Raw genomic sequence first — 25,494 nt, forward strand, 5'->3', positions numbered from 1 at the left:
CTGCTTGCTTTATTTATAATGATTTAAACAAAAAATCTTTCTGTGATTTATGAAGACCTCCAAAAGGAAAACAAGCAAATGTCAGGGTCATAAACTGGAGCTTGTTAACACGTGTGTCATAAAAATATAACAAGAAATGAATCAAGCAAAAATGGTCACAACTCATCCTTTGGGAATATATGACTTTCGTAAATTTGACAGTATTATGCTGTTGAAATAATTCAAAATCCCATGATCTCCAGGCGCCTTTGATTTTGAAAGGAAAGGTACCCACAGCATATTTTAATTCCAAACTAAAACTTCTTCTATTTTTTATTGTCAAACCTTGTGTCTGAAAGCAAAATTAATGAGCAAAGCAAGACCTAAAGGGTCCAACAATCCTCGGGAGCAGCTTTTCCAAAGAGCTCCGATCCCATATTTGCCACTGACCAGAACTGGCCACCCCTCCTGAGGCTGAGCACTTTAATTATTTGGGTGCCTTTAGAGCCACTGGGGACAGAGAGAATTCCAAACTCCCACAAGTGGCACATCTGGGAATACACCACGACAATCACAGGAGTGAAAAAGCATCACTGATTTGTGTAAAAGCTGCCAAAACAGAGGCTGAAGGATGGATAATTTCATCCTGAAACAAAGCCATAGCTTGGTGCTGAACTGGAGTCTCCAATGCAAGGGGCTGTTACCAGGAAATGCAGATTTTAAACTGGATTTGAGTGCTGCCAGCATAAATGACCATGTTGCTACATCCAGTTGGAAAAAAAGAGTTTGAAAAGAAATCTTATAGAAAAAGATACTCTGTATACTTTTAATGCTTGAATCTTAATGAAAAGCTGTACAGAATAATATCAGAATTATTAGTATAAAGTCTTAAATTATAAGCCCTCTTTGGAATAACTGAAGTGTATTTTTTGCAATGTTTTTCTCTGAGAATAGGACATTATTTTTTAATATTCAAATTCTATTAAAACAAATTTAATATAATAAGAATATTGATACAATTTCGTTTAATCTGTGAAAACCAACAGAAAATCCTCAAGAAATATTCTCCCTTCTTGTTTGATTTTTTTTATTTTGACACCAAACCTGATCGCAGGTGGAATGAGTTGCCCAAGGGACAGTAAGGATTATCAAACACAAAAAAGAACTTTTTCACATGCTTTAAATAAACCAGAGGAAAGTCAGTTTCCTTGCAAATAATATAAATTGTCCAGTGGCATGGCTGAGGAACAAAGCATTGATAACCAACGCACAAGAGAAATGTCAGACACAGAAGTCAAAAGGTGTTAGGGCTGGGAGGCCCTGAAGCTGTGTTTTCACTTATATTTAGGTTTATGGTTTATATCATAGTCTTATAGCAAATGAATATTTATGTAAATGCCTTTACATAAAATCTACTTAGAAACAAATATGGAAAAAAAGGAATTTAATTTGAACTAATATGTTTTCTGTTTTGTTATGTATTTAAGAACATCAGAAGGGTTGGATTCTGGCAATAGCTGATAAATTTCCAAAGAAGAAAATTCAACCATTCCAGGGAATCCAGCTGCCATGCAGATCTAAGCCATGGCATTTCTGGAAGCTATTTTAAGAGATTTTAGGAAGAATGGAGGATGAACCATCTCTTTTCACCTGATCATTATGAAAGGTAAAAAAAAACCCTTCTGTACTCATTTCTTCTTATTAAATTAAGCTTCCAGACCCATCAAATTATTACAAATTTTCTATACTCTTTTATGCCATGATGCAGGAATTACAAGGCCATTTCAGCCCTGGGGCCAGCAGGGCCCCACTGCCATATGGATTCCCTCTTGGGCTGAAAGAGTGGGAATTCACTTATTCCAAATTTTACCAGAATATTTATGGTTTGCCATTTAGCAGCAGTTGTTAATCTGCTTGCACTATCACTGATGTGACCCCAAAAGGTCAATTCCAACACTTCCCCCCCCCCACTGCTTCTCCTTTTTTTGCAGGGCAACAAAGTTGCAAGGATACAAAATGAGGGAGCAATTATAGAAAGAACCATTTTTCTTCATATTTCAGCATGGAAAAAATCCTCTAAGAGTGTGGGTTTGTTAATTTCTGGCACAATTACCTTTCCCCTGGCTCACCCTGAATGAAACCTTCCCTCTCCAGAATTCCATAAACTCCGTCTGAATCTCTGTCACATTGGGGTCAGCTTGGAACTACAGAAACTACAGAATTTCCTTCATTTTACTGCCATTTAACTGTAAAATGTAGGACTGCCTAGGATATCTCCTTGGGAGTGGATTTTTCACCAATTTCTCTATTTTCAGTTTCATAGTTGCCTGAAGGAGGAGACAAAAAGAAAGAAAAGAGCGCTGTAGAAGTTTGGAGCAGCCGGACTGGGCAGTGCATGCTTAGGCCAGGTAACGTTTTGTTCTCTCTTTGAAACAGAATCACAGAATGAATTATTCCACCCTCAATTAGGTTGGAAAAGCCTCCAAGCTCATCGAGCCCCACCTTTGCCTGAAGCCCACCAGGTCAGCCAAACCTCTGAGTGTCACCTCCAGGGGTTTCTTGAACGCTTTCAGGGGTGGTGGCTCCACCACGTCCCTGCAGTTCTTCCCTTCCCTGGCAACACTTGAGAGCTCTTTCAGCGCAGAAATCCCTCCTGATGTCCAGCCTGACCCTCCCCTGGCACAGCTCGAGGCTGTGTCCTCTCCTCCTGTCGCTGCTTGCCTGGGAGAAGAGCCTTGCTGCTGTCAGGGGTCTGTAGGGAACTGCAAGGTTGTTGGAATTGTAAAAAGAAGAGAGGCCCGGGACTCCAGCGGGGGGAGTTACTTGCAGTCCAAAACCAATGTGGTTGATAAGAGCAAAACTCCGTTTATTAGCAATCCAGAGGCACTTATACAGTACACCAGCTTGTTAACTCTTAAGTGGCTTAAAACTTATCAAAGCGCATTTCTACTTCTACCTAATTGGACTTACATTGGCAAGCTTCTACAGTTATGTTATGATTAAAAGAATTCAGTGTTTACCTCCCCTTCTCCCTTGGTCTTATCTACACAGCTGTACCTTCTCAAAACTCCCTTCTTGTTCCCAGCTTGGTTCTCACAGAGATTTTTCTCATGCAGAGTTTTTCTCACACACAGGCCTTTTGCTTGCAGGCCTATTGCTTGTACAGTTCTTTTATTGATCCCATAATTCTATCAATGATCCATGCCCCTGATCCTTTAATAATTGCAACACAAGATGTCTCCTCAGCCTCCCTCAGCTGCTCCTCACATGACTTACACACACTTTTTCAAATGACGGCTCTGAGAACAGTGCTTTTCATGCTTTCTAATGATGCTGCTCTGAGAATCTAAACACAAATTTCTGTTTCATCCCTCATGTTGGTTTTTTTCCCCCCTCCATATGCTGTTTTTCCGCTCAGAAAATCTGTGTGTGCTCGGTGCTTTGGCAGCAGTCCCCTCACTGCAGGCAGGGATCCCATGCAGACAGCTCTGTTCCGTCCCATCCCGTGCTCAGGCTGAGCCCTATTAATGGTTCAGCCAAAGCAAATGGAACCAGGAGAGTGGGAAGACACCAAAATCTGGGTGTGCTGCTCACAAAACTGCTCTCCTCAAAGCCATATGCTGACACCTCAGTCCCTAACTCCCCATCAGTCCAAATTTCCTATGCATTTTCCGTATATATCAACATAGAGATGCTCTGCAAAATACACAAAATAAATAATCTTCCAAAGTTACAACCCTTCATTCATCCCCTCAGATAATATATGCAGCTCCTATTTTTGAGTAATTGCATTTCAAAAGAGCACAGCTCTTTCAGCATATCAAATTGCTACTGACACACGCCATCCGTCTTAAATACTGTTTTCAGCATTCTAATTTCTTTTTCTAATCATGGGCCCGTGATGACAAATTAAAACAATATTTTGTGTGCAATTCATATTTTACTGAAATTTAAAATGGCAAGAAAAGGATGAGTCTTCAATTTATTTTCTCTTCTCAATTAATACAGCAATTAAGATAAGGGGTATAAAACTGGCTTAATTGGGTTGCCATGGTAACTAATTGCCTGATTTCTTCAAAAATAGCGTGTTTTAGGTGGAATCAATCTATGGTAATTTAATTATGTACATCATGAAGCAAGAAGACAGGTTAGATACATGTAAGGAAAAGTTCTAATTGCAAACTGCCACACAACTCTTTTTTCCTCCAGGTTTTTCTGGGTGTTATGTGTAACTCTTCACCACACAGAGTACAGAATAATAAGGTTTATTTTTAATGATTAGCAGTGCCAAGACCTGCACAATAAATGGGATTTCCAGGATTACTTGGATTCAACTGGGCCTTGGAAACACGGGAACAAGGGTAAATTAGACCCTGATTCAGGACTTTTTCGTTTTGCTGAGGAAAACTGAAATAGTGCCACAGCTCACAAGTACAACTGGCCACAGTCAGAGAAGCAAGGTCGAAGTTGTTTTTTGTTTTTTTAACTGGCAAAGTGTAGAGCAAGGCAAACCCTGAACTCACACCTAAAGCTACTTTTAATGACATTTATTCTCTTTGTTTAATGCAGTAGAAGTTCTCATATTCCCAATTTCTGTCCCAGCAGCCCCGTGGTGATAGGAATGGCAGGGAAGGAAGCTGGAATGCTCACACTGGATCAGACTCTCTCGCTGGGAGAATCTTTCTCCCTGGCTTTGGGTGGGTGGGACCCCACTGGGGTGGCATGGGAGAAGTGAAATTCAACTTAAGTTTGCATTTAACCTGACCAGCAAGATGAGTGTGTCATTATTTGTCACCACGTGACAGTCTTGGACAGCATTGGTGGGTTTTCCATGACTCGAGCCACCAAAAACAACCAAAGATTTTGTTTCTAAAGAGATAGAAAAAGCTACAAAATGCAATATTAATTCCAAAAAAAAGAGAGATTATTGCATAAATAAGGTAAATCTGGGGATAAATTATTATTCATGCCTCTAAAAGGAAAGGGAGAAACTAATTTTATCTTTTAAATATTTCACACATTTTCCAGGTATTTTTATCTTCACCTCCAGACATGGTTTACTCCTCCCTTACTTTTTTTAGATTGTGACTCAAACTCTCAGAATACAGGAGAAAAAAAGACCTTTCCTGGAGAGTTTTTAGCATGGCTCTCCTTATGAGAAAAACGTACAGGTGTTCTGCTTTGTGATCCTCATCCCAAGTTTCCCAGTGAGTACCAGAACCTGCAGGACGACACCACAGCACGGTCACACAGCACATTTGGAAGGTTTGTTCCACACAGGTTTCTCAAACTCAAATGCTTTCTCCTCTGTGTTTCACACAGGTGTGTTTGGCAGAAAAGCTCCCAATAACTCTGTGACACCACATTGGGTTCAGTGATTAGAGGGCTAAATCCAGGAAATAAAATGTACCATTGTTAGCAATTTTGTTAATTGAATGAAATCTCTGATGTTTCCCGAGATTGCATAAACCTGACTTTGCCCTGTTATCAGCTCATTCTCAGACTAAACACAGTTCATGACACTGTAATGTGTTAACTCTGCTGCATGGTATTTCCCACCAATGTTTAATTTCTTCTTTAATAGGCCAGAGACTCTGTGTCCACACAGGTCTTTAATAAAAAGTTTTCAAATTCTAAAGACACTTACATTGACCTTTTACTGAAATCAAATGTACTGAGAAAATTAGGGTATTTCTTCCAAAAAGTAATTTTTAAAGTGCAATGCGCCCCCATAAAAGGTCAAAATTTATTATCTATAAATTAACACTGTTTCCATCAAATTTGCTGTTACACATTGTTTTAAGAGTGTTTGGAAAGGTACAGGAACTGTTTAGATCAGGAATAACATAATTCTTACTTTACCACCTCTACCTGCAGTTAGTTTGATAATGCTGAGAAATAATATCATAAAGGTCAAAAAGAATCTCATAAAGAGCTAAATTATTTCTTGCAGTGGAGTGACTCCATTTGCTATGCCCCATTCATTGTTACTGTCCTACTGGTAAAGAACAGTTTTGTGATATCCCAAAAATAGAGAAAGGTGTGATGGATTTATACAAAGAACTACCAAGCACAAAGCTCCAGGTTTTACTTGTGACAGAAATATCCAACACTTTACAGATTAAAAATAATGCCCTGGCACTTGCTCCCTGCACTGGAGTGTAATAACAAGGAGCCAGTGCCTGCTGGAACTGATGACAGATTCTCTGTTGACATCAGCAAAAGGGGACGGAAAAAGGATCACTGTGGGGTTTGTTTTCAGCTGTCTCCACTCTTCACCCAGGACAGCACTCAAATGTACAGTTATTTTATAAAGAGGTGATCATGGAACACAATGGGACAACAGATTCTTTTCTGTAAGCATATAAACTCTAAATGCTATGAACACTAAATAATGTTTATGGTTTAGGATATGGCTAAGGTACTTCAGCAATGTCTAAGTACAAGGCTTTATGTGATTTTAGAGTTAATCACTATAAATTCTGGTAAAGATTAACACAGAGCTCACAGTGCCTGCTCTGCTGGAAGCTGCTCTGGGTACCCATTCCCACTGCTGGGCTGTGCCCTGGGCATTGCCTGAGCTCTCTGTATTCCCAGGAAGGGAAAGCAAAGCCTATGGCAGCTCAGACTTCCTCAGTGCCTGTGCCAGCACATCTCAGATTTGACTCAGACATAAGATGAGAGGCCAAAGGAAATAAAGACCTCCACTGAATGCTTTTGAAAAAGGAATTTCTGGAAAAGTATTTCTTTTTTCCTCTCCTCCCTTTTCACCCCAAGCCTGTTAGCCCAAGCAAATGACTTGCTTTATTGGAAATGCCTCTAAATTTTCACTTTATTACCCTATTTCATTTGACAATTTTTAATCCTGCCTTTGGCTGCCCTCTCACTGAGAAGTCCCAGGCATATCCACTGGTATTAGACAGGCTCCACTTATTACCCTGAAGAAAGAGATCTGCAGTCTGTGGACAATGCTGCTCTGAAGAGAATGCAGAGAGTTACATTCAACCTGATTTTTTTTTTCCCTTTTTAAGTTAACACAACCTTCTTTTTGAGTCCTGAAATAATTCTGTATTCATGTCATATCATTCTGCCACAATTTGGCTTCTCATCTAATGCAATATTTCAAGCTGGGCATTAGCTGTGATGGCTGGAGAGATGAAGTAGGTCTCCCAGCTGTGGTAGTGCACATTGTCAGTGGCCTGGAAATAAGTTTGGGATCACTTTCCGGGGGTATTGTCAGTCCCAGTCATCCCTGCAGGGAACGAGGCAGACCCCCAAGCTGTTGAGATCAACTCAAAACTTCCTTGGCTGCTTTGGCCACAGAGTCATTCATGAAGGCCAGCAGAAAATTTTTCCACCTGCCAGCCCATCTCTAAGTTTAAGGTGCTCCCCAAGCTGCCTGGTAATTAATCCAGAGGTGATACAGGGCACAAGGTTAATATGAGCTAATTAAGTTCTTCTGTTTATTCCCACTTCCACGTGTGGCAGGGCTGCACACTGCAGGAGTGCAGTGCTCTGAAATGGCCATTATTATTAACCCCTTAGCACCACAGTCCTGCATGCACACATGTGGTGTGTAACCACAACATTCACAGCAGTTTATGGTGCTGGAGAAGATGAACTCCTGCACCAACAGAGCTGCACAATCACAAATAAACACAGCTACAGGGGCTGGAATCAGGTGCTGGCTCAGTACCCCAGGCGAACAGGATTCCTTCCCTCTCTTTCTCTGCTGTTCAGCACAACTTTCCCTTCTCTCATTTTTCCAGAATGGAAAAAAAAAATCTAAGAACTAAAAGCAGCGAGGCTCTGGGTTTGCATAAATGAGCAAGGCCTAAGTTGCAGCACAAAAGTGTTCCCCAAAATCCACATTACTCAGGCCGGTTCCCACAGTCAAAACCACTCAGTTTCTTTCTCCATCTGTTCTCTTTGACAATGTCTGACTTCACCTTTAAAACACAACTTTGTCCTTTGGGTAACCCCTCAGTAATATCCCAAATTTTTACTTTCATCGTGAGATGACATTTCCCAGTGCACCAGGTTTTAAGATGCATTAAAAAAAAAAAAAAAAAAAAAATCATCTCTATCCAATAGCAAGTAAAAGACAGAAATATGTTTAGTACTACATTTCTCCACAGAAATTTCCTAAGGAAAATATGTATATTAATATATAAGTAAATCATCATCTCAGCAGAATTTTTTTTCTGTTCTACATAAGGTGATATTTTTTTTCTCCTGTCAAGCCTTGCAAATGTTCCCTGAGTCATGTGCTTACAAAAATGTAGAATTGCTCTCTTAAAATGAGCATTTTACAATTCATCACCAGGGCTAAACCAGCTGCAGCTGTGAAAAAGTGTTACCATATTAGCTGTAATATTACAGGCAAATCTTTTATTTATTTTATGCCTTTAGCTCGAGAGATTTGGAATGTTCAGGATTTTCTCTTTCTTTCTCTGCTCCAAAGTCACTCACTGAATTTTCCCTAGATAGCTTAATTTGGATTCTATTTGACAGAAGGAACTTTAATACACACAATATGCAAAAATTGTTGCATTTTAACAAGGGGTTTAGTGATGTTTTTATTGTCACTGTTATTGCATTGAATAGATTATAATCCAGCATATCAAGGATGCATTGTTATTGGTATTTAGGTGCCTCAGGCATGCTGACTGCTCAAATACTGTGGAGAAATTAACTCTGATTAGGATGATTTATTAACTCTGATTTATTACTTTCCAAGAATGTTTCTAGACTAATTGCACCTAGCATTAAGACATCAGTGTGGGAATAAATGTGTGAGGTATAAACCTAAATTAAAGCTGCTCTAAATTTGAAGTTTTAAGGTAATTCCTCTTTCCTCTGCTTTCCACAATGATCTCTAATACCTTTAGGTGGCCACGCAGGGAAGTGCTGCAGCACATGGTTAATTTTACACGTGCAGCTTCCAGAACAGAACTTTTCAAGCAGGAAAACCACAGGATATTATGGATAATAATATTAATTATAATAATATTAATAATAGTAATAGTTACCACTGTCTATGGCCAGGAAGAGAGCAGTGTAGACGTTGTTCTGCACGAAGGGAGATTCCCGGTCCAGGACTGCTGTGGTGCCAACGGTGCCGTTGGTAGGGTTGATTTCCAGCCATCCTGCTGGGTCCTTGTACACTGAATACCTGAATAAAAGTGCAGAGATTGTTAACAAATTACACATCTAAACACAAAACAATCACTTTACTGCAAAGGAATTTGTCTTTGCACTCAGTGGCTTTTACGAGAGGATCTCCCGATATTTCAAAAATGCAATTTAAACCTTGTGCCTTCCTTTAGAGACTGTTCAGTGTGGTTAGGCTTAGCTGGCAGAGGGAGATACAGAGAGAAGTTTGAGTCAATTTCTTTGGAGATAAATATATGTCCCAAAGTTTAGCAGACAAATCAATATTTAAGACATTACATAGGAGCTGTTTCCTACTGCTGTGTCACACAGCCAGAGCACTTCCAATGCGCCTCTGCATCCACACTGACCTCATGAATCCTGTCACAGTCCTCCTTTTCCCAGACTCAGAGTTCCAGTTGGACTAGAAGTTGTATTTTTAATTTACTTTTTGAGTGGTTTTTTTTTTTTTTTTTTACAATTAGTTATTTTGGGTGAGCTGGAAATGCACTGAATTGTGGGGAATGGCAGCAAAAAGAGAGTCAGACAGTGAATTCACCAGGTCTGTGGGGAGGTGGTTACACCCAGCCCTGTTTGCGCACATTTATTCTGCACTCTGGGATCTGGAGTTTCCTCCTTCTGCTGATTAAATTCAACCACATCCATGTTGCCTTAATCAAAGTTTGGAAATGCTGTCTCCAAGACCCCCCAACATGAAATTCGCTGGTGTGCTTTTTCCCTTTAATCAGCACAAATATTCAGCCCCGCAAACTGGAAATGTTCAAAGAGATTGTGGAGTTTACACACCAGGAACTTCCCTGCTTGACTGAAGCAATAAACGTAAGAATGTTCATGATTAGGGCCTAATTCCATACTCAGTTAAATATATTAAGTAATAGAACAACGCAGAAGTGAATTAACTGACACCAATTCCCTCTCCAATTAAATGTGTTAATATTTTAAAACAAAACTCCAATCATATAATCAATACATGGGATAATAACCTGTTTATCTTTTTTGTAGTGAACTATTATAGGTCATAAACCACCATAAAAACTTTTATAGACATTTTAAATTACCAGTAATTGACATGGAACCTGTAATTATTTAATGAGTCTGTGTCAAGGCAGTGCCTCACAGCAGCATTCACCTGGAAGTGAATTCACCTGAAACTCCTGTGTGATAATGCTGCCAAAAAAAAAAAAAATTATCAGTGCAACTGTGAAGGAATAAACAAAAATAACACATTGTTGGGGGGTAAAAAAAAAGGTAAAATAAAATAAAATGTCAGCTGCTAACAAAGTGCTGACACATAGCCCTGTCCAGGCTCTTTACCACAGCTTTGCTTCAGGCTTGAAAAATGCAACTTCCTGGGTGCTGCTGAGCCTGACTGTGGTGCACAGGAACATTCTGGTGCTCAGGCAGCCAGAGTGAGCATCAAAACTTCTGCATATACAGCCAGGAAAAAAATACACATCTTTATAAGCTGTTTTTATGTTAAAATAAGTTAAAGAGCAGATTTGGAAACCAGAAACTTTTGGAATTTATGCAGAAAAGGAGACAAACAGGGAAAATAGCTGACTTATTTATGCTGGCAGAAAAGTAACTCAGAGCTTCACCACTGGCTTCCCCCAGGAGCAGAAATTATCCCTTAGGGAATATGAGGAAAAGAATCAGAGGAAGACAGTGCACAGTGAGATGTTCCATCAGCCCAACATGTCCTTCCAGTTAATAGCCATTTAAACATTAATCAATACCTCAGCTTTATCTCCCACAAAAATGAGTGCCTGGAATGGCAACAGTGCAGATCATTATTTCATTTCACTTCTTTGTTTCTCTTTTTATTGTTATTTTTATAACTTTGCAACAAAGGTATGCACAAAAATATGAAACAAGGGCAGCCTAAACAATTCCTAGTCTGTTGTAAAACTGCAAATTCTCAATTAACCCCGAAACCATTTCAGAGGATTCAACACTTCTAAAGTAATGAGAATGTAAAATGGATTGTATTATCTTCCCTGATTGCTCTACAAAGCACTGTTGGCTGTGCAAATAAAAAACTGGATTGTATAACCTGTAATTTGGCACAGGATATTGTAAAAGTAGTACTTTGTCTTTCCCACCACACTTTTTACTTATTGTAAGAGCATATTGCAGTACAGTTAAGATGATTGTTCTTTGTTCCATTTTTTTGAGGGCTCTGCTAGCAAAGGTTTAGAATAGACCCATCATAAAAACCATGATAAAGACAGAAGTTTGGAATGCAAAGATTCACTTCCCACTTTTGATTTCGGTGGGATCTGCTGATTGCACAGCAGCTTTTAAATCAGACCATTTTTTAGGTGGTTAAACATGAACTTGCCTGCATGTACCTACTGTTTCTTCAGTCCTAAACACACTGATACATCAGATGTACACAGAGCTGTGCTCTCTGGTGTGCCAATTACTCTTTGGTCTTATTCTACTTTACAGCAGTGAAATTTAGTGCTGCTCCTGGAGTTTATTTCATTGTGGGTTGGTTTTTTTTTTTATAAATTTTAAGCTATGCCAACAGCTCACAGCTCCCAAGGGCTTGCATGCCAAGAGGGCAGGGGAAAACGTGTGTAACATGTTCTGATTGTGACCTCCTTGTGCTGGGTTCATGGCTTGGCATTGTCTATAAGCCAGGCATTGCAAAGAGAGCAGCAAAAACAATTCCCTTCAGCTGGAAATTGTCTGCTGCAATGTTTGAGTGCACACCTTAAACACAGCCCTACAAAGAGGCACAGAGAGGTTATGGATACAGAACAGAGCACAAATCAAAATACACACTTGTCTATTTGGTGCAAATAGAGTAGCAGATATATGGAAATAATTTAAAACTTATAAATGGCATCTCCCCCTTGCTGCAACAGAGGGAAATAATTCTGAGAGCAGCTCCTGGGGTTGCCTGGTGCCGCTGGCTGGTGGCTCAGTTAGCAAAGATGCTTACACAGACCAGAGCTGTGTCACAGAAGGTGTGCAGAGGTGTGTAACACCGCCACAGAAATCCAGCCAGAGCCACAACCCTGCGCTAACCACAAACAGGGTTTCACAGCCAACAGTGCCATGGCCCAGGGTGTCACAGGAGAGCAGCCAGGCACACTCAGATGCTGCTCTTGGCAAGGGCTTCCAGAGCTTGGTGTCCACCAGACCTTTCCCACATTGAGTCAAGGAGGCTCGGCTCTCACGCCTTGACAGAAGGGGAAGGAAGGCAAAATGTATCAGTGCCAAGTGTGTGCTGAATGACACCTCTGAGCCAGCCTGACGTGGCACTGACCGGAGGGAAGGACAGTGATTCTGTCAGCGTCGGGATTTTCAGCCTGGGGCATCTGGAGGCTGCTCGAGCTGTGTCCTACAGGGACACCAGAGCTCCCAGCAGGAGAGAAGGGCTGCAGTGGCTTTGGTCCCTGGAATCAGTGCCTGATCCTCCAGTCAGGCTTTGTACACTGTAGCAGCTGTTGACACCATGGTGGAGCAGGGAGCAAGGTTGGGCTGGCTGAACTGGGACTCACAGCCTGGATTTTGGGTCCCAGCTCCACCAAAATGGAATTAGGGAAGCCTTTCATTCATGCTACATCCTCATCTCAGGGTTAAAATGGTGAGGATGTATTTCTGCCTGGAAAAGCTGTTAAAAGGATAAAATCTGTAAATCACTGCAAAAGGCCTGAGAGCACAGGGCAAGAAGGGACATCAAAAGTACCAAGATAGACAGAACAGAAAAGAATATTTGAGTGGCTTTCTAAAGATGCAGAAAGATATTTCCTGACATTTTCAAATTGCCTATCTCCTTAATTCTTTTTAACCTATGTTTGAAATAGAGTCAAACCCATATGAGTAAAAATCCATGTTCTCTGTCATCCATCCATCCATCCCTATGTGTGTGTTTACTTCCTGGTCTTGGGCAAATCTGGAAGTGTCAGCCCCCCATGGCAAGATGATCTCTAAAGTCCCTTCCAACCAAAAACATTCTGTGACAAGACACTGATAGTAAAGATTTTCACACCATTTCACTCTGCCTGGCAGGAGCCAGTCTCAGGAATATAACAAATTTATTCATACACAACATCCAATTCATACCTGCTCCTTTTATGGGTCCTGGTCTCACCAACATAAGTATAAACAATCAGTGACCTAATATTTCCCCTAAGTATAGCTGCACGTTTGCATTTGGAATGAAGAACATTCACGTTATTCACATTTGCTCATGCTGGGACTGCAGCATGTAATGGCAGCACATGATTTTTTTCTGTGAGCTCTTCCAGAGCAATTCAAGTAAAATAATAATGGAGAAGGTAACTTTGTGTGTCTGTGCCTGTGAGTTCAGCATGAAAAACCCTTTTGCCTCTGAATGAAAAAATCTCTAAATACAGATATTCTGTAATCTTTAAATGAAACCAGTATGAATTTCTGGTTAAAAAATCATGAGCCACTACCCCTGGAAAAAGGAGTAGTGGTATTTGGAATGGGTATTTGGGAGAGACTTGTACAGCAATTACAGCACGAAGATGCACACCTGGGGAAGCAGTGGTGCTTCTCAGAGAAAGATAAAACAACTTCCCAAAATATAAGTGCAACATTAAAAATCTGGATTAAAACTGCATTGTGCTCTATAGAGGGATGACATAATGCAGAGTTTTAGAGAGCAACTGCTTCCCATGGAGCTCCCTCTTCTCCACTGTGCTCTCATTACCTTTTGCCTGCACTAATTATGGCAGCATATGGCACCAAAAAGAGCAGAAAGGGAACCTTACTGCAGCACAGCAATTCTCCAGCTGAACCACACCCACGCTCATTACTGAGGACGCACGGCAATTTTTCTGCTTTTTGGCTATGAGATAACAAAGGTATTCCTGCTCCCAGGCTGGTCTGGGTTATAAGCTTTGGGGAGGGCAAAACCATAAATATCTGTACATTCCCAGCCTTGCACAGCTGGGTCTCTTATTCCTACCCCACGTGCAACAAAAACAATAATAACAATTCTCTAATGTCTATTACAGCTAATGTTCTGTAACTATACTCACATTTGGTTTTGTAAAGATCATTTTTATGCAACTTCCAAGATTGGTTTTATTTTTATCTTTAATTTTAAAATGTTTGTGGCATTAAAGCCATTGGAAGAATGTTGTCAGAGCAGTTGTGGGTTTTCATTTGCCAAGGCCAGGTTGGATGGGGCCTGGAGCATCCTGGTCTGGTGGGTGACATCCCTACACAGGGCAGGGGGGTTGGAATGAGGTGGTCTTTAAGGGCTCTTCCAACTCAAACCATTCAATTATTCTGTGATTCACTTTTTTTTCAGATATTGAAGAACAATGTGGATTGATTAAATGGACTAATTTCGAGGTGCAGGGGAATACAGAGATTTGGATTCCATTTTTTACTCAGATATAAAAGCTGCTGCCCAAAATCTTCTGCTGCAGCCCCTAAACACAGCTTTGTACAGGGCACTAACTCGTGGCCCTTGTGTTTAGTGTGACAAAGCCTGTCCTGACAGCAGAAGGGAGGCGTTATTTGGGATACCTGAATTCATTTCCATTACAGGTAAGTACTAAAAGGCAACCAGAGGATTTCATATCAAAGGGAAAACAAAAGCATAAATGCTTCATCACACAATGTTAGTGAGACAAAATGTAAGCATTTAGACATGTCAAGAACTCCAGGCCAGGTTATAAGAGAAATGATAAATGCTGACCCCACTAAAGGGCTTTTCCTGATCTTTTCCTGTCAATTGTAACCATGCATGCTGATTCCTGATCCTCAAGGCTTTCAGAACTGTGTGTCTAACTTTGTGATTCCAGAGAATCACGGAGTGGTTGGGGTTGGAAGGAACCTCTGGAGATCGTCACTGACAGTTTTCAGGACCTGTTGTGAATCTTAAACCTCACAGTGTCTGGCCTAAACCTTGGCCTAAACACAGTCCTTGTAACCACGCTCTATTAACACAGAGTTAACCCAATCTTCCAAAGAGGTTGTTAGAGAGTCAGAAAGGAAAATAAAATCTGAACTGACCTCTGCTTATACTTTCCAGTGCCCGTCTTTGATTTACACACTCCAGCTGCCAAGCTAAACATGGTTAGCTTTCTTTACCATTAAATCATATGAAATGAACAGATTTGAATTCAGATTCAAATGCACTAAAAGTGTGGCTCTATGCTACATGTGCAGCAGGCTGTGAAAAACCTCCTGCAGTGCTCTCCTGCAGACATTTGGACATGCTCAAATTACTTCGGCTAGATTCTTTAAAAAAGTAAAAATCAAAAATGTAGAAAAGCAAATTTAACTGCAATCGATACTATTATTAATCAGAATAAATATATCATATACATATATCATTAAAACCTAAAACCTGAAATAAATAACATTTTATGGCCATGCTGTTGAGAAAGGTGTTAGGTCAGGTGCAATTTTAAACTCACTGAAGATTGGGGATTTATGCAAGAGCCATTTTTCAGCTTTGTGGGATGGATTTATGGACTTGCAGACCGTCTGTATTTTCACAGGCTGGAAATGTCAACTTAGAGTACAATTAAAAAAAAAAATTAACCCCCCCCTCAGTGTTGTGCCATAGGTGACTCTGTGCATTTTTGGCCACTGAAAACACACATTTCTCTAATAACCTGGGTGCATTCCAGGGTGAATCCCTCAGCTCTGCAGGTGGGGCATCAAAGCTTTTGTTGTAACTCCCTGCAGCAGCTTTTTCCTGGGTGACCCCAGAGTGTCCCTCAAGTTTGTGGGAGTTCATGTCCAGACTTAAGTTTTCAGATGCCTTATGCTGATCCTGTCTGAACAGGCATCACAATTCCCTGCCTTGGTCCTTGTCTGGCCCTGATCTCAGGGATTTTAGCCCTGGAAGTGGTTCCTGTGGCCTGAGGGTTTGGGTTGCAGGCTGTGGCCACACTACAGGCAGGATTTGCTCCTGTTTCCATCTGCAGAGCACTTTGGTGCACCCCATCTCCCCATCTGAGATAAAGATTCCTCAGTCCAGCTTTATTTTGCTTGTCACATCAGGGATTTAATAGGCTGGCTTTCATCACAATTCTCTATCTCCAATGATACAATCAAAACAGAATGAAAAATTAGATGAAATTCAGTTTTTAGTCCCCCGCCACTGAGAAATGTCAAATGAGAAAATGGTTGACTAATTAGTTATTTGTGTGGAGAAATAATGGTGTAAACCCCTTGGTAAACACGAAGAAAATAACAGGAGCAACTAGAATAATAAAATAAACCCAAACTCAAAACCTACAGCAATTAATCAAATGAAAATAATAAAATTGTATTAATGAGGCGGTTAAATAAAATGCTCTGGAAATGAAAATATTTTTTGTTATTATTGTACAGTCTTTCAAACATTTCTCTATGCTGAAACCTAATTTTCTCTTTTTTTTCCTTCGGGGCAAAAAAAAATCCTAGAAGCTGAGGTGTAACAAAAAAAACTTCCACAAACTCATTTATGTATGTTTTAATCAGAAGTGATTAGGGCTATGGTTAAATGAAGCCAGAGGCTATAAGTACCAGAATTATTCCTAAAGCTAGGGAATAATACACCATATCTGGGACTAACACACTGGTATAATCAGGTTGTTACTGTTAGAATAATTGTCAACACATGCAAATCAGTAAAAGTTTTCTCATTGTAGCAGTTGTGCCTCAAAAGCTAATCAACATCAAATGAGCTGCAGGGTCTTTTACAAACTACCCAGAGAAGGTTTTTGGCAGCAAAACTCTATCAAAGTTTCTGCACACGCCTGTTCTTTGTGCCTGTGCTTCCAGCAAAGGCAGCTGCTCCCACTGCAAATCCATTTGCTGCTCCCTGTGTCCAAGAACCATCCTGGTAGCTTTGAAAAACTGGAAAAATTTTATAGGAGCCCAGCAGATCCACCACTGAAATGTCAGTATTGAACAGAGCCATGGAATAGCACATTTCTGCAGCTTCTCCAGTTCTTTTTTCTAAGGGATGGGCAGAAAGGAGGTTGGAAGTGGCTCACACTGTGGAGTTTTAATCTATCCAGATCAGTAGAGCTCCTGCTGGACTGGCTGCTCCCAGGCAGGAATTGCTCTGGCAGCTTCCAGGAAACCTCAGCTGTGCCCTGGCTGATACCAAAGTCACAGTGGAAACACCCTGGCCTGGAAACACCTCCCAAAGGGGCAGGGCAGGGAGCTCAGCACAGTTTGCATCCTGAGCCTGTGCATCCAAACTTAATCCCAGCCTGGCTGCTATTGACTCTGGGACTCATCTCTAATGAGGGAAGTGAATTAATGTTTCTGCAAATTAATTTCCAAGAGGGCAGGGTAACAAATGTGCTGAATAATCATTTCAGCACAGTTTGTGTCCTGTGCCAGTGAGAAGCCCTCACTACAGCGGTGCCTCAAAGCAGAGTGAGAGCAGCAGGCACCCCTGGGCACCTTCAGCTGCCTCTTGCACACTCACTTGACTCTTTTGTTGCCTTTTCTCATCAGTACTTTTCAAAGAATTCCAGTCCAATACAAATCTGGAGGACACTGGATATCCCAGTGACGGGGAATAACACCTTGCCGCTCTGCAAATGATTAATAATAGAGTCTAGAACTGCCACAGGCCTTTCTCCCTGTTGTCAGAGGAGCAAGAAATACCAAGGGGGACATTTTGGGAATCAACTCCTGCAGATTTAGCAGAATTACTTGCTTTGATACTAAACATTAACAACATTTCCTGTTAATGACAGCTCTTTGGGAGCCAAAGAATGTTCACAAATGACATGGAAAGAGCAGTGTCTCAATGTGAGCATCCACACATGGTCCCTGGGACCACAGCTCCACAGCCCAAGGCACTCAGAGTTATTAATAGAATGACTTTCCTCCATCCTAACCCTTACAATATGTAATTTTTACCTCTACAGTGCTAGAGGAAATCCTGGAACGGTTTGGGTTGAAAGGGATGAACCAGCATAAATATTTTCACTGGCATTTTCTTAGCCTGGCAACAAAGCTCAAGGGAAAAAAAACAGGGGTAGCATAAGAAAGGACAAAATTTAACACACAATAAATTGGCTGTGCAAGAAGTTGCAATTCAGACAGCAAATCTGTGAAGGAGCTGATAGTGCCAGAAAAGCAATCGCAGTTGTTTCCTGTGCTGACAGAGCTGGGGGATTCCCGAGCTGCCTGAACTTGCACAGGGCTGGTTTCTGAGACTCAGCTATTCCCAAGGCATAGCACGGAGATGACGGGAGAGCAATAATGTTCTGCTGATTTAGGAAATCCTCCGAGTTCCTTGGCAAGCTGCAGTCGGAGGCCTGGCAGGAAAAGCAGCCCCAGCCCTGCTCCTTCCCTCTGCTCTCCCTGTCGAGCACACAGCCCTGTCCCCAGCTCTAGTTAAACATGATGGGACAGCCAGGATCGAATATGCTGCTGCTGCTGCAGGGTTCCCTCCAGACACTCATTTTCGTGAGATATTGGCTGCTGATCCACTAATTATAAGTATGTTTTCATGTATTTGACAGGCATAATCTTGAGTGGCAAAGATCCACATTGGAATCCAGACTTCACTGAAGGAAAAGGAAAACATTGATCCTGGGAGTTGAGCTGAACCTGATCCAAGCAAAACCTGGCTTAAATCTTGGGGTTTTTCTCACATTAGAGCACTGCCTGGCCCATTATTGTGGTCTTTGCTGAGTGTGGAGCTCAGCCTCAGAAGGATATTTTGTGTTTGCCGTTCACAGTAACAGCTGAATTTAGAACTGACATCTCGTAGAGGGGATTTGCTCAGCGAGCAGAGCTGTGTGACCCCTCAGGAGGCTGCAGCAGCACCCTCAGCCTCTCCTGCAGAGCCACTGCTGCTCCTGCTGCCACAGCCTGTGGGTGCCACAGCCCTTGCTGCCACCAGCTCCCCATGACAAGCTCCGAGCACACAGGGATGCATTCCCATCAGCTCCGTGTTCCTGCAGGCAGAGCTTTGCTAGCGAGGCTGGAAGGTTCCACCAACACATCTGTACCCACCATAGCATCAATGACAGCTCTAAACCAACAAAATGACACTACTTGTCCCTCTGTCCCCCACGGGGTCCCTGAAGGAGGGAGCTGGACAGAGGCAGAGCCCTGTGCTGGAAATTCAAGTTCCCGCTGGCACACAGAGTCGTGGAACCACGGGATCGTTAAGATTGGGAAAGATATTTAAGATCATCAAGTCCAACCATTAACTGAGCACTGCCAAGGCCACCCCTAACCCGTGTCCCCAGGTGCCACATCCACGGGGCTTTGGTCACTTCTAGGGATGAGCACTCCACCACATTTCTAACTCCTGGTATGACACTGGGAATCAAAGGCTTGTCCTGGCTCCAGCCCTTCACGTGGCCTTGCTAAATGTTAACTTCAGGGAGGAGATATGTGGTGTTCCAAACCCAGGCAAACCATTCCAGGATGAAACGGAATCGTATCAGAATGGTTTTGGTCACAGTTTGATGGCAACTGAGGAGTTAATTAGGAGTTGTTATTTAGGAGTTAACTGCTTGTTGCCTGTTTAAACCTAAGCATCTCTTATTAAAGTTGAATTCTCTGTGGGACAGTGCAAGAGCAGGAGATAATATAAAATAAAATATGTCACTTTGTTATCAATAATGCAAAAATTGATGTGTTTTTCCTTTTAGTTCTCTTGCTTAGCTTTGTTTAAAAAGAATTGTACTCATAGTAGGAAAATAGACTGTCCTGGTGCTTTTGTATAGTTATGTAGCCCAGAGGAATAAATACCCACAAAGGAAAAACACTTTCCAACCTTGTAGCATCAGTAACAAGAAAAGGAAACGGTGGGTGAGAAATTCAGTAGCGTGTTTGGTAATGTGAGTACATAATATCCAAGGAAAAATTACATTACCACCTGATAATGTGAAGAAAAAGGCACATTTATTCCTGGCTAACAATAACTCTTAAATTAAGATTTTGGGGGTTTTTTTCCAGCTGATTTCAAATACACTAAGCACTTCATGGGTGCAGTTTTATAGAAGAAACTTAATTAATTCTCTTTCATTCTTTTGGTAAGAATGGACAATGCCCTATTTGAGTTTTGTTTGACCGATTACATTGAACTATACAAAAGAAATGAGACCTCTTTCTATCCTGAATGTTGCAGCAATGTGTGATATCATGTCACATCTTTTCCTTTATTTTCAGACAGTTTTGTTCCTTTGCCTAATTCCCTCTCGTTAATGACCATGAAAAATGAACAGGGCAGTGTGACCTATCTTTTCTAACCTTAGTAAATCAGATTCTCAGGCATTACAGCTGTCCATGGATGTCTCTTACCCACCTGGCCCTTATGTTTCAAGGTTGTGCATAACCATGTCTTGGGTGTTTCATTTCCAAAGTCATCAAGTCCAGGCTGTTCCATTTTTTAGGGGTTGCTGTGCTGAATTTCCTTCTTCCCCACCTTTCTGCCTATAGGAATCTCTAACACCCAACATCCAAGGGATGCTAGAAAACAAAATACTGCTTTCCACCCATTGAATGAAAACATTAAAACTCAGATTCCACCCTCTGTTATGTTCACTCAGGGGATGTTTGTTGTAGTATCCCTTGTCTGAGTGATGTTACAGTAAGACAAAATTGTCCTTGCACAGCTAAATATTAATAGAGGATGACCAAAATGAAATCCTGCATTTCCTATTTCCTGGAATTTCCTATTCTGAAAAAAAAAGTCACAAGGTGTATTTTTATATATAATATACAACATATTAAACCCTCCTGTGTTTTTCAAGGAAATAAAAATTTAAAGTATATTCTTTACCGAAAATTATCTATTATATACTAAGAGGTGAGTTCATGCTGAAGAAGTCTCAGTAATTTCCCTTTGCAGGTTAAAAAGCTTCTTTCTTGCCAGGGTACACATCCTGTGTGCATCTGAGGGCTTGCTCTGATGTGCTGCCTGCAACAAATCTACTCTGCACAGCACAATTTTTATATCGGGTTCATCATCATAATAACCAAGTCCCCCCCAGACATATATTAAACAACATGACAAATGTGTGTCATTTAAGAAATCTACTGGCCAGTGAGGGAAAATGTGAAGAGGTTAGAGGGGAAAGCTCCGGATAAGTATTCATTTATGACACAAAAAGAGCTTTCATTAGATGTTAAGGGCTTAAGCACTGAAAAGACAGGAAATGGAAGATTGAGACTTGCTTATGTTGTTTTACCACACTGACAGTGCTGCTAAACTTTCAACCAGGCCTTGCCTGCCTGCAGGGTGGCACTAATGAGGTAAATATTTTGCCAAAAGTATTCCACTATTTGGCTGTATATAGTTTTATTTTCTGCTTAATATCCATTGCATTCAGTGCACACAAATATAGTGCTCTGTGAGTGTATTTGATCTTCTAAAATTCCAGTTCACTGTTATGTCTTGCTTATTCATGCTGTTTAACCCCGGGCTGGACCCCCAGGAATTAAACTTCTCACACCCTTTTCCCTTGTCTTTTGGGATCTGAATGTTTTGCCAGCCACTTTCAATGCAGGTCCAGAGCATCATAGTGGGATGAATTTTAATGTTTCAATTTGACAGACAAAAAACTGGAAGCCTCAAAACCTGTAAAAGAATCTGGGTTTCTTTTCCCTCTGAAATGACAGAAACTGTGACGAAAAGACTCACTGAGCTGCACAAAGAAGGACTTGTTCAAAAGCACAGTTACACAAAGGTTAAAGCCTTTTAGGGTCCTTTCCTTCTTTTTCTTTTTCCTTGCACTTAAAAATCTAAGCTCTGTAGCAGTTTCCACAACTTAACACCCCTGACATGGAGATGTGCACAACTGAGACACTGTTGTTTTCTTTCTGTGCTAAATTGTTTTTCAAACACTGGTTAATAACTTAGAGGATTCCAGGGCCAGAAGCTGCACACCTTGTTCTGTACTAATAGAAAAATTCCTTATTTTAGTCCTGAAGCATTATCAGATAAAGGCTGGGGCTGCATTTTTGTAAAATGCTACCAACGACCCGGGGCTGGATCTCCAGAGAGCCTGGGCCTTAGGCAGTGAGAATTCTTGTGGAAATTTCCCATGTGAAAGAGGAAGCAGTACTCTGCCAGACCCATTAAAACAGGTAATTGTGCAAAAATTCTCCAGGGTTTGGAGTATTCAGTGAAATCTGGGTGAGAAGGGTTGGTACCTCCAAGGGGATGTGGTGCTAAGCACTACCCAGAGGAGCTGCCCAAGGGATCCCATGGATAATAATTTTCTGGCTTTATGTAGAGCAGGCATGCATGTCTCTGTAGGCATATTTACCTGGAGTATAATGGTCGTAAAATTAGGAAGAAGTCAGTCCCTAGTAATTCACATTTGAACCAAGAATGAATTTGCAGGCTTACTGCTGCTTAACAAAGTGCATAATTTCACCCTTACTCAGAAACTATTTTGCAGAAATTGGCATCCTTATTACGAAGTTAATAGAAAAATTCCAATTGAACTCTGCAAGGCATTTTTCCTATTACAGTAACATTGCGGAGCTCCATTTAGTAAAAATGAGTGCTTAAACCTTCTGACAATTTCTTCAGTGAACTTCAATTCCACTCCAAGGATAACCATCTGTGAGCCTGAAAGGAGATGGGGCCTTTATACCTTGAAATCCACAGGCTGGGGCTGCCTTGCCATGGAGCAGTGGCTGTAAACACACAACACACAGAAATTCTGTGCTTCTGGGAAAGCTCCTGCTCCCAGATGGAAACCTCCTCCCAGATTCAGTGGGAGTTTTGCCCTGAACTGGGAGTTCCCATGGGTTTATTCTGCCCTCAGTGTGGAGATGGCAAATTAATGAAGTATGGCCACAGTGTGCCATCCAAATTCTGTACCTGCTTTAAAGCCACAAGTGCTGAATTGCTTAATTAGACACTTTCCCTTCATGGCAGGATCCAGGCCTGGGTGCAGCACCAATCTTCCTGGAAAACTTTGATTTCAGTGCTTGGTTTTCCAGCTTTTGCCATCATATAAACCACCACTGGTGCCTGGAACTCCAATCATATCTATTACCAGTCCAAATAAATTTCTATCAAAGCACCACTGAAAGCTGTAACTACACATGGACGTTCACGCACGCTCGAACCTGGCTGAGTGAGACTCCAGAATTCAATAGCTTTAAAATATTAAGAGAAATTCATACCACCCCCTTCCCTGTCAACACGACTCCTCACACTGTGTCCTCAAACTTGATAGCTAACTTATTATAATCAAGATACTCTTTACTTCTTCCAGAGACAAAATCCTGCCTTTTCTGAGACTAGAAGAGAACAGTAATAACAAAGTGAGTTATTGTCTAGATCTGCCTTCCACTGCAAGCATAACTTGTGACTGATAGATCCTATTGTTATATTTCTCAAGAAGATCTGCAATATTGTTTAGTCGGTGACATGAAAAATGTGCCCTATAATTTCACAGTTCACAGCCATTCATTCTGAGCGCTGACACGGTTGAAATCATAATGTGGCATAATATTGTTATGCAGGATAAAGACAGAGGGTCTAATTAAACTCCCCTTAAATGCTACATTCTTCCTTATTAATCAAGAATTCAGGATTCTAAAGGTAATATCAAGGCAAGCTGAAATAGGTGTCTATGGCTTATTTGATTTCATGGAAACACAGATTTTCAATGCTATCACCCACAGCTTTAGTATCAACATATTAAGTATGATTTATGCCAACAGAGTAGAACAGTGGAAAATTTTAAGAAGAGGATCTTCTGACAAGTATTGTCAGGAGTGATGAAGTCTAGCTTCAGTAGTTGGGTTCTGGGCAAAACGATGAATCATGGATTGAGGATACCTGGCCCCCCTGCTTTAGGTAGTCTTTAATCATTTAATTCAGACAATTCTGCTATTTCAGAGACCAATCAAGGAGAGAGGGATTGATCTTTTTTTTTTTTTTCCCCTCAGGAGAGGGACTGTGTTCTTTAGAACAGCCTCACTCAGTCTGGGTGAAAATCTCCTCCCTGCTCTGCTTCCTTTTCTACCAGGAGAGGACAAGGAAACAGATGCTGTACCAACATTTTATGTACACTAACCTTTCCTCAAACCTTGGCAGCTGCTAGGGAGAGCCAAGAGTTCACACAAGATAAGATATGAGTATAGACAAGGCAAGTATGGAAGCTCCCTCACCTCCCAGCAAGGCAAAAACTGGTGTAACAAAGAACGGGTGAGCTGGGATTGGCTTCAAGCACTGAAAATTAAGATATACAAAAGCAGAAAGAAGTGAAGAAGTGGTCAAACATCTACCCCAACACAGAGGCAGAGAATATCATTAAGAAGAGGGCAAAAAGAAACATCGGGGGAGAGTTAGAGGTGTCCCTTAGCATGAGAGACACTGGAAGAGCTGGGGGATCAGTGATGCCAGGGACCCTCCCAGTGCGAGCAGGGAGGTGCTGACAGGTCAGTGCTAAATTAAAGCAGCCAGGGGATGCCTGTGAGGAGCAAAGGGACTGAATAACAGAGCTTGGGAGGCAGACTATCAACATCTGCTCACAGCTCTGAGGAAAAGCACATCCTGCCCCTCTGCAGCTCCGCTATTGGAGCTGACAGAGATGGAACGGGCTTTCCCCAATGGTCAGCATCAGGTGCTGTCCACAGCTTTTACAGGGCTTGGATTGCAGCTTTGGCAGGTGTTTCAATTCTCTCAGCAGTGGGATTTAATTCCAGTCATTTGTTCTCTTCTGTCTCATCTCAGTAGCTCCCACCTGAAAATTTTTATTTTCTTTTTTCTTTTTTCTTTTTTTAACCAGCTGCTTCCTCCACATTATTTCAGCCTTAGTGATATATCCAGACAGTGCTGGCCAGCTACAAACCATCTTCTGCACAGGGAAAATGGGGCTGATTTCACTCCTGAGCCGTTTTCACCCTTCCAGAGTTACATCAGTGTGGTTCTGGGTATGACAGGAAAGGAGGTACAGCACCGCTCCAGAAACAATTTTGTTTCTTTCCCTTATTGCTGTAGGTGGAAAGAGGGGTCATTTACTTTGCTCAGTAAACAAAAAGTGGAAGTCAGTTTGGTCAAACTGACCAAAACAAAAAAAGGCAATGCAAGTTTTTTACTATTTGTTCCCTTCAGTTTTATGATAGCAAAATACAAGAATCACATTACTTGTCTACTCAGACAGTATTAACACCTTCAAGGAACAGTTTCAATAAAGAGTGCTGTGTAAAATACTCTTGAGCCAGTGGTTGGCCACTGAGAACCTGCAATTACATGTGGTGGCTGTGCAGCATGAGGGAATTGTCCAAGTTCCTCCTTTCAGAGTTGATTCAATCTCCTCTTTTCTGGCACTGTTTGCTGGATACCCCAATACCTGCAGCTCTCCAGAGCTGGTGTTTCTGTGTTTCAGATTTTACAAAGACAGA

The 25,494-nt window shown here is 41.3% G+C and overlaps 1 protein-coding gene across 2 annotated transcripts in view; it reads right to left on the bottom strand.

Annotated features, from left to right (window-relative positions):
• Positions 1-25,494, bottom strand: part of CDH13 (cadherin 13) — a 446,705-nt gene that overhangs the window by 22,706 nt on the left and 398,505 nt on the right. For both annotated transcript variants that reach the window (XM_042027121.1, XM_042027120.1), the window contains exon 11: positions 9,012-9,154. In XM_042027121.1, the coding sequence (XP_041883055.1) occupies positions 9,012-9,154 (143 nt within the window). The remainder of the gene's footprint in view (positions 1-9,011; positions 9,155-25,494) is intronic.

Source organism: Corvus kubaryi, unplaced genomic scaffold, assembly GCF_017639235.1.
Source record: "Corvus kubaryi isolate FWS band 111438036 unplaced genomic scaffold, C.kubaryi_AGA036_p1.0 37300, whole genome shotgun sequence".
Lineage (NCBI taxonomy): Eukaryota > Metazoa > Chordata > Aves > Passeriformes > Corvidae > Corvus > Corvus kubaryi.